This window comes from Gobius niger, assembly GCF_951799975.1.
Source record: "Gobius niger genome assembly, chromosome: 14".
Lineage (NCBI taxonomy): Eukaryota > Metazoa > Chordata > Actinopteri > Gobiiformes > Gobiidae > Gobius > Gobius niger.
The window spans coordinates 33,068,349-33,078,224 of record NC_136865.1 but is presented as its reverse complement, the minus strand read 5'-3'; the positions used below and the strand labels follow the sequence as shown (position 1 = coordinate 33,078,224).

General features: G+C 40.3%; 1 protein-coding gene across 1 annotated transcript; it reads right to left on the bottom strand.

Moving 5' to 3' along the window:
- Positions 1 to 290: 290 nt before the first annotated feature.
- On the bottom strand, positions 291 to 9,375 carry LOC306973773 (tumor necrosis factor receptor superfamily member 6B-like; the record flags this gene model as incomplete). The annotated part of the gene is made up of 4 exons (XM_079570766.1): positions 291 to 685; positions 1,701 to 1,880; positions 3,118 to 3,505; positions 9,343 to 9,375. 4 exons carry the CDS (start codon positions 9,373 to 9,375, stop codon positions 291 to 293), a joined length of 996 nt encoding a protein of 331 aa, XP_079426892.1.
- Between the last annotated feature and the right edge of the window lie 501 nt (positions 9,376 to 9,876).

Genomic DNA, 9,876 nt, shown 5'->3' with positions numbered 1-9,876 from the left:
AATGTAGGCTACTAGATACCATAGACATGCACTAGCCTAGCACTAGCCTAGCACTAGCCTAGCACTAGCCTAGCACTACTAAACTCTTCAAATATAAGGTCAGATGAGCTCTAATCAAAGGCGCATGTTCTGATTTAAAGCGTGTTTTCTCGTGTAGCTCCGTGAGCTTAGCCCGCGGCTGTTCTCGGGTTCTTTGGGACCTGGATCTGGATTCAACACAAAGACACAAACAGAAAAGTCCAGCGTAAAGTTCACAGCGAGGCCACAGACAGGATCAGGAGCCCGTGAGGTCACTGTGCGGCGGCGGCGGGGGTTTGTAGTTCGGCGTCCGCAGAGGGCGTGGTCGCGGGCGTGCTCATCCGTCGCAGGTTCTCCTCGAGGCGTCCCAGTTTGTGCGTGAGGCGCTCGGCCGTGTAGGCGGCGCCCGTCTCCGTGAGCAGCAGCGGCAGCGAGCGCAGGTGGGCGGGGCCGGCCTCTCGGACCCACTGGTCGAGCCGCGCCCTCAGCTGATCCTGGGTCAGTCCCGAGACGCTGCGACGGCGCTTCCCCGCCGAGTCGGAGGAGGAGTCGGAGGAGGAGGAGTCAGAGGGGGGGAGCCTCCCCAGCAGGAGGCGCAGGCGCCGCACGGAGAGGGCGTGGTGCGAGAAGAAGGAGGGCAGGAGGGGGCGCAGGAAGTGGGCGGCGTCTGGGGAGAGCGGGGGGTTAATCACCAGGAGGACAGAACAGGCTCCACCCATTTCTCACACATGTTTTCTTTTGACGATTTTTAACCTCTTAACTCCCGCCTGAACCGAGAGGATCTTTTTCCTCACGTCAGCACTTTTTCCATCATTTTTTTGTTTGGTTTTCAACTCATTTTTGTAATTTTTTTGTCATTTTTTGGTCCAATTTTTATCACATTTTTGTCACATTTTTATAAATTTTTTCGTCAATTTTTTATCAAATTTTTGTCATTTTTTGACACTTTTTTTGCTCATTTTTCGGCCAAATTTTTATCAAATTCTTGTCACATTTTTTTTTCATTTTTTCAACAATTTTTTATCAAATTTATGTCATTTTTTGTTACATTTTTGTATTTTTTTAATCACATTTTTGTAATTTTTTGTAATTTTTTGTAATTTTTTGTCCATTTTTTCGTCAATTTTGTATCAAATTTGTGTCATTTTTTGTTCCAATTTTGTATTTTTTTAATCACATTTTTTTTTTCAATTTTTTGTTATTTTTGAATCACATTTTTGTGACTTTTTTTGTTTTTTTTTTCGACATTTTTTTAATCAAATTTATCATTTTTTGTTACATTTTTGTATTTTTTTAATCATATTTTTGTAATTTTTTTGTCATTTTTTGTCAATTTTTTTTCTTTTTTTTCCCAATTTTGTATCAATTTTGTGTCATTTTTTGTTTTTTTAATCACATTTTTTATTATTTTTATTATTATTATTATTATTATTATTTATTTATTTTTTTCGTATCACATTTTTGCCATTTTTACATCAATTTTTCATCACTTTTTGTCAATGTTTTCTCACTTTTTTTTCCATCACTGTTTTCATCTCAGTTTTGTTGCTTTTTCACAGCTTTTTTCCAGAAGCTTTTGGATTGGGGTAAAGCCAAACATGAGGGAGTTAAGTGTTATTGTTTCCACATGTTTCCCACGTTAGTCCAGCGTCTCCTCTCACACTGCAGGAGGCGGGGCTTACCGTGGTCGCGCGCCTCCTCTGGGCTGGCACAGATGACGTCGTGCCAGGGCGTCGCCCTCAGGACCTCTGACCTCGGGGCGACGCAGGCAGAGTGGGCGGAGCATCCGGACTCGGACGAGACTCGGTCGGAGAACGTCCCGTTAACGCAAGGCGAGCAGACGAGGTCGCTCTGAGGAGAACCTGAGGGCAGGGGGGGGGCACAGGGGGGGGGGCACAGGGGTCAGAGCGGGCACCAGAGCGGGCACCAGGGGACACTACTTCAGTAACTGGTGGTTATGTGAAGGGGGTGTGTCTCTGTACAGGGGTGTGGCTCTGTAAAGGGGGTGTGTCTCTGTACAGGGGTGTGGCTCTGTAAAAGGGGTGTGTCTCTGTAAGGGGGTGTGGTTATGTGAAGGGGGTGTGCTCATGTAAAGGGGGTGTGTCTCTGTACAGGGGTGTGGCTCTGTAAGGGGGGGTGTCTCACTAAGGGGGTGTGTCTCTGTAAGGGGGTGTGTCTCACTAAGGGGGTGTGTCTCTGTAAGGGGGTGTGTCTCTGTACAGGGGGGGTGTCTCACTAAGGGGGTGTGTCTCACTAAGGGGGTGTGTCTCTGTAAGGGGGTGTGTCTCTGTACAGGGGTGTGTCTCTGTACAGGGGTGTGGCTCTGTAAAGGGGGTGTGTCTCTGTAAAGGGGGTGTGGTCAAATTTATAATTTTTTGTTACAATTTTGTATTTTTTTGGTCATTTTTTGTCAATTTTTTTATTTTTTTTGATCCATTTTTTATCAAATTTATGTCACTTTTTGTTACATTTTTGTATTTTTTTAATCATATTTTAGTAATTTTTTTTGTCATTTTTTTCATTTTTTGGTCATTTTTTGTCAATTTTTTCTTAATTTTTTCGTCAATTTTGTATCAAATTTGTGTCATTTTTTGTTCCAATTTTGTATTTTTTTAATCAAATTTTTTCATTTTTTGGTCAAATTTTTATCACATTTTTGTCACATTTTTATTTTTTTTGACATTTTTTTAATCAAATTTATCATTTTTTGTTCCAATTTTGTATTTTTTTAATCACATTTTTTCTTTTTTTTTAAATTTTTTGTTATTTTTTGATCAATTTTTTATCAAATTTTTGTTCCATTTTTGTTCATTTTTTCGTCATTTTTTAATCACATTTTTTCTTTTTTTTGGTCATTTTTGTATCACATTTCCATCATTGTTTTTGTCTCATGTGAAGGGGGTGTGTCTCTGTAAAGGATGTGTGCTCATGTAAAGGGGGCGTGTCTCTGTAAGGGGGTGTGTCTCTGTAAAGGGGTGTGTCTCTGTAAAGGATGTGTGCTCATGTAAAGGGGGTGTGTCTCTGTAAAGGGGTGTGTCTCTGTACAGGGGGTGTGTCTCTGTACAGGGGGTGTGTCTCTGTAAAGGGGGCGTGGCTCACCTGCAGCCGTGACCCCGCTCCCCGTCCCGCACTGGCTCCAGCGCACGCACATGCCGGCGCGCTGCTTGAACCAGTAACCGCGGCGACAGAGGCAGCTGGTGTCGGCGTCGCGGCGGCACTCGCGCTGCGCCGCCATGTTCCGGGCGCAGACGCTGCAGCTCAGGCAGCGCCCGATGTAGTTCCAGAGCGCCGTGAAGGAGCCGGGGGGGCAGGCCTCGCACACGCTGGGGCTGCTCGCCGTGCAGCGCCGCCGCAGGAACTGCCCCGGGGGGCACTGGGCGCAGGTCAGCTCCGCCCCGCTCGCCGGGTCCCGCGCCGTGAAGGTGGGGTCAGCCAGGGCGGGGCCGGACAGGGAGGACAGCAGGAGCAGGAGGGACCAGCAGGCGATCTGAGGGCAGAAACACTGGCTTTACTCTAACTGCAGGCGATCTGAGGGCAGAAACACTGGCTTTACTCTAACTGCAGGCGATCTGAGGGCAGAAACACTGGCTTTACTCTAACAGCAGGCGATCTGAGGGCAGAAACACTGGCTTTACTCTAACTGCAGGCGATCTGAGGGCAGAAACACTGGCTTTACTCTAACAGCAGGCGATCTGAGGGCAGAAACACTGGCTTTACTCAGAGGAGTAACCGAGAGGATCTTTTCCCTCACGTCATCACATTTTCCATCATTTTTTTGTTGGGCATTCAACTCATTTTTGTAACTTTTTTTGTCATTTTTTTTGTCAATTTTTTATCAAATTTTTGTCACATTTATTTTTTTCATTTTTTCAACAATTTTTTATCAATTTTGTATTTTTTTTCATCACATTTTTGTAATTTTTTGGTAATTTAAAAAAAAAAAAGGTCAATTTTTTATCAAATTTTTGTCACTTTTTGTCATTTTTTGTCATTTTTTGGTCAATTTTTTGTCAATTTTTTGTCAATTTTTTTTTCACTTTTTCGTCAATTTTGTATCAAATTTGTGTCATTTTTTGTTACAATTTTGTATTTTTTTAGTCACATTTTTGTCATTTTTTAGTCACATTTTTATCACATTTTTGTTTTTTTTGACATTTTTTTAATCAAATTTATCGTTTTTTGTTACAATTTTGTATTTTTTTTTCATCACATTTTTGTAATTTTTTGGTCATTTTTGGTCAATTTTTTTTAATTTTTTCGTCAATTTTGTATCAAATTTGTGTCATTTTTTGTTACAATTTTGTATTGTTTTAATCACATTTTTTCTGCAGGCGATCTGAGGGCAGAAACACTGGCTTTACTCTAACAGCAGGCGATCTGAGGGCAGAAACACTGGCTTTACTCTAACAGCAGGCGATCTGAGGGCAGAAACACTGGCTTTACTCTAACAGCAGGCGATCTGAGGGCAGAAACACTGGCTTTACTCTAACAGCAGGCGATCTGAGGGCAGAAACACTGGCTTTACTCTAACAGCAGGCGATCTGAGGGCAGAAACACTGGCTTTACTCTAACTGCAGGCGATCTGAGGGCAGAAACACTGGCTTTACTCTAACAGCAGGCGATCTGAGAGCAGAAACACTGGCTTTACTCTAACAGCAGGCGATCTGAGGGCAGAAACACTGGCTTTACTCTAACTGCAGGCGATCTGAGGGCAGAAACACTGGCTTTACTCTAACTGCAGGCGATCTGAGGGCAGAAACACTGGCTTTACTCTAACTGCAGGCGATCTGAGGGCAGAAACACTGGCTTTACTCTAACAGCAGGCGATCTGAGAGCAGAAACACTGGCTTTACTCTAACAGCAGGCGATCTGAGGGCAGAAACAGACTTATTTCTCAGGCCCATGAACATGAACCTACTGCTGTAAAAGTCACATTTACCAAAGTCGCTACATCCGTGTTAGCGAGCTCATGCTAACGGCGCTAATGCTAACGGCGCTAATGCTAACGGCGCTCATGCTAACGGCGCAGCAGCTACGCTAACCCCTGTAGCGGCTTCAGTGAACATGGCTGATTGAGCAGCAGTCGTGGCTCATGAGTCTGAGACGTCGGTTCAGTCTCTCTCACATTGATGGATGTTTCTAAGAGTTCTAAGCTAAAAAGAAAAGCATCAAAATAGCGACAAAAAGAGGATGAAAAGTCAACAAAAACGTAAGAAAAACACGACAAAAAATGATAGAAAAAATCATTAATAACACATCAAAAATATGACAAAAATGTGGCGACGTGACGAAAAGTTTCCATCACTTTTGTAGGTCTTAGCTTTCAAATGAGGCGTCGCATTGTTGATCTCCAGTCGAGAAGCTTTTAGATTTGGGTAAAGCCCAGTATAAAAAAAACATGAATCTAAAAGGAATTCCGTGGAGTATGGTGCACCACAAGGCTCAGTTTTGGGACCGAGTCCAGGGCTGGTTTTCAGTCCCAGTCCGGCCCCAGCCTCAGACCAAACAAAATGAAAATCTCAAAAGTTATCCCACTTTTTAAATCAGGAGACACTGCCTGACCCATTATAGACCCATTATCTATAATCACAGTTTAAAAAAAATCTTGAAAAACTTTTTGTTTACAGATTAGATTCATTCATGGACAAAAATTCACAGCATATCAGCACAGCAATAGAAAATAAAGAAAGCACCACTGGCGTATTTATTGATCTAAAAAAAGCTTTTGACACCATAGATTTATTATGGAATTAGGGCAGTGGTTCTCAACCTTTTGGAGCCGCGACCCCCATTATAACAGGTAACGGGGTTCGTGACCCCCACCCGGGCTATTGTTGAATAGTGGAGATAAGTTCTCATAATGTTGTTTATAGGACCGCATTTTATTTTATTTATTTACTTATTATTATTTTTTTTATTATTACTATTATTATAATTTTTTTTTTTTTTTAATTTCGGGGGGTAAATTTTTTTTATTTTGGGGATTTTAGCGACAAAACTGAGACAAAACAAGGATGAAAATGTGAAAAAAGTGCCAAAAATTTGACAAAAAAAAATCGAAAAATTTGACCAAAAAATGACAAAAAATTCAGAAAAAATGGACAAAAAATGGACAAAAAGTGAGAAGAATTTGACAAGAAAAATTGACAAAAAAGTGAGAAAAATGTACAAAAAAATGACAAAATTAGACCAAAAAAATCGAAAAATTTGACAAAAAAGTGACAAAAAATGGACAAAAAATGTTTAAAAAAAATGACAAAAATTTGACGAAAATTTATAAAAAATGGACGAAAAAGTGAAAAAAATGTACCTGACTTGTCAATAAACAAAAAGTAAAAAAAAAAAAAACGGCTGAAATAAAATTCATGAAAGTACGAACAAATAATGGCCATCTGGTACAACAGCAAACACATGCTACAATAAAACATTACAGTGTTTGCTAACGAAAATATGTAGATTTTATCTAAATGATCTGGCGACCCCCCAAACCCCCAGGTTGAGAACCACTGAATTAGGGGAGGGGCTTTTAACTGGATCAGAAATTATTTAGAAAACAGACAAGTTGTACAGTTTTCTGGCAATACTTCGGACAAATCAAAACTTGAATGTGGAGTACCCCAAGGTTCCATTGTTGGGCCCAAACTCTTCTATATATAAATGATCTATGTGAAGCATCAGGAACGTTACAGTCTGTGTGATTTGCTGATGACACAAATTTCCTTTTCTTTGGAAATAATTTAAAGAACATGAGTAAAATAATTGAAAAAGAAGTGGTGATGCAAATAAATTGTCACTAAATGTGGCTAAAACAAAGTTGTGAATTAAACGTGGACGTCCAGCTGTTTTAAATGGAAGAAACATTGACTGAGTGTCTGAACTCAAGTTTTTGGTTGTGACACTGGATGAAAACTTAAATTGGAAATCTCATGTCCACAGTGTTAGAAATAAATGAAGTAGAAACATTGCTGTTCTTCACAAAGTAAAATATGTTTTAAATGGTGAATCTTCTACTGCACTTTAACACTGCCTCACTTACTTTACTGCTCAGGAGTTTGGGGAAACACGAACAAAACTACAATTCACCCGCTGATAAAAATACAAAAAAAATCTATAAGAATAATGCCCTAGAGTTTAAAGATCTCCTCCACAGAGCACCAATTTAAGAAACAGTTCAACAAATATCAACTTACACACGACTGTAAATACTAGATTTAAACTTTAAAAACAGTAGTACCTGTGTTGTTTATTCTCGCTTATGGCTTAAAGTATAATACCTGCGAATCAGACCATTTATGTATGTTTTGTGTTTGAAGATGAAGCGTCGTCTCCATCGTGCTCCTTTTCAATCGTGTAAAAACAAAAATCATGTGTAGTTGTTGAAATGTGAAAACATGTAACTAACATGACTGAAATAAATAAATATATATATATAGAGCCACACATTTAAACCTGTGTGTGTATATTATATATAATATCTAATATACACACATATATCCACACGAGAGAGAGAGAGAGAGAGAGAGGACTCACCATGTCAGCAGCGGGACAGCAGTGAAGAGCAGCAGCTGGAGCAGCTGGAGGAGCAGCTGGAGGAGCAGCTGGAGCAGCAGCTGTCGTAGTAGTAGTATTTGTAGTAGCTGTAGTAGTAGCTGTAGTAGTAACTGTAGTATTATTTGTATTAACTGTAGTAGTAACTGTAGTAGTATTTCTAGCAGCTGTAGTAGTATGTGTATCAGCTGTAGGAGTTGTATCAGCTGTAGTAGGAGTAGTATCAGCTGTAGTAGTAGTAGTATCAGCTGTAGTAGCAGCTGTAGTAGGAGTAGTATCAGCTGTAGTAGTAGTAGTATCAGCTGTAGTAGCAGCTGTAGTAGGAGTAGTATCAGCTGTAGTAGCAGCTGTAGTAGGAGTAGTAGTATTTGTATCAGCTGTAGTAGTATTTGTATCAGCTGTAGTATGAGTAGTATCAGCTGTAGTAGCAGCTGTAGTAGGAGTAGTATCAGCTGTAGTAGCAGCTGTAGTAGGAGTAGTAGTATTTGTATCAGCTGTAGTATCAGCTGTAGTAGGAGTAGTATCAGCTGTAGTAGGAGTAGTATCAGCTGTAGTAGGAGTAGTATCAGCTGTAGTAGGAGTAGTATCAGCTGTAGTAGGAGTAGTAGCAGCTGTAGTAGTATTAGTATCAGCTGTAGGAGTAGTATCAGCTGTAGTAGGAGTAGTAGTAGTAGTATCAGCTGTAGTAGGAGTAGTAGTAGTAGTATCAGCTGTAGTATCAGCTGTAGTAGGAGTATCCTGCTCCGCTTCCTCTCTCTGTGGAGGCTGTGCTTTATAAACACACTGAGGCTCCGCCCCCAGGATTTCCCTTTCAAATACTTCACAAATACCTCACACTGTGACCTCACAGCGTGACGCAGCAGCAGCAGGAGCCTGACGCACATCACAAATATGTAAACACACACACGCTTATTCAGCATGACGGATCACAAACTGGAACAAAGACTCACAGTTTCACTTTGATTCTACTGGAACAAAACCACAGTTTATATTTACAAGTATTTCACTTTTATCAATGAAAAATACACAAAACATTATTGATATAAAAAACTCTTCCTCGCCCTCCGCGGTCGCTCTCTTTCCTAAAGGGATGTTTTTCCAGGTCCTGCTTTTTAAAAGACCATTGTAAATAGAGTGTTGTAAATAGAGTGTTTTAAATAGAGTGTTGTAAATAGAGTGTTTTAAATAGAGTATTATAAATAGAGTATTATAAATAGAGTATTATAAATAGAGTATTATAAATAGAGTATTATAAATAGAGTATTTTCATGTCACAGACGCAGATATAGCTGGTATTTGGAAAGAGAAGTGGTGAAAAGAGGAACCTGTGAGTAAACGTGGTCAGTTTCCGTGAACACGTCTCTGGTTTCTCTGCGTGACTTTGACATGACTTTGATTTCCATGAACTTAAAAACTTTAAACTGTCACGTCACAGTTTAACCAAACGCTCACGTTTAATGTCAGAGTGAATCTGATGTCCTGGAACTCCAGGGTTTCTCCAGGCAGAAGAAAGACACATTTAAGGCTTTTTAATGAACCCCCGGCACAGTCTGGGTTTAAGGCGGGGCTTCAGAGGTTAATCACATTATAATCACTTTATAGTCACTTTATAGTGACTTTATAATGTCAATATAATGTCACTATAATGTCACTATAAAGTCACTATAAAGTGATGCACAAACACATGATGAAAGAGAAACGTGCAGGACGTTTGTCAGTAACCGTAGTTGTTGGTTTTCCTGTAAATGAAGCCTCAGGGTCAGTTTGACCCGTCACAGGAAACCTGTGGATGAGGATGATGTCACTCATGCTGAGTTCAGGGCCGTCTGCACTTACAGAAAAACAAGGACATTTTTGTATTTCATTTTACTGGAAAAGTTCACTGTAGTTTATTTACAATTTACAATATACAATTATCTTTCCTCTTTTTTCCATAATCTTTTCATTGTGTTTTAAATATGAACAGTTACTGTGATCTCACAAATACATATATGTATATATATATATATATATATATATATATATATATATATATACATATATATATATACATATATGCGGCCAAATACCTCCAACGAGTCAGGCAGGTCCCGTCATGGGAGGACAAGCCCCTACACGGCAGGTACCACCAAACATAACTGAAGTGGCTGATATACAGACAGAGCCGGACTAAAGCACAGAGGCTCATCATGGCTGCACAGGAGCCTTGAGCACCAGAGCAAGAGAGGCCCAGATCTACCACACCAGACAAGACCCCAGGTGCAAGAACATAACTGCAGGTGTAAGAACATAACTGCAGGTGTAAGAACA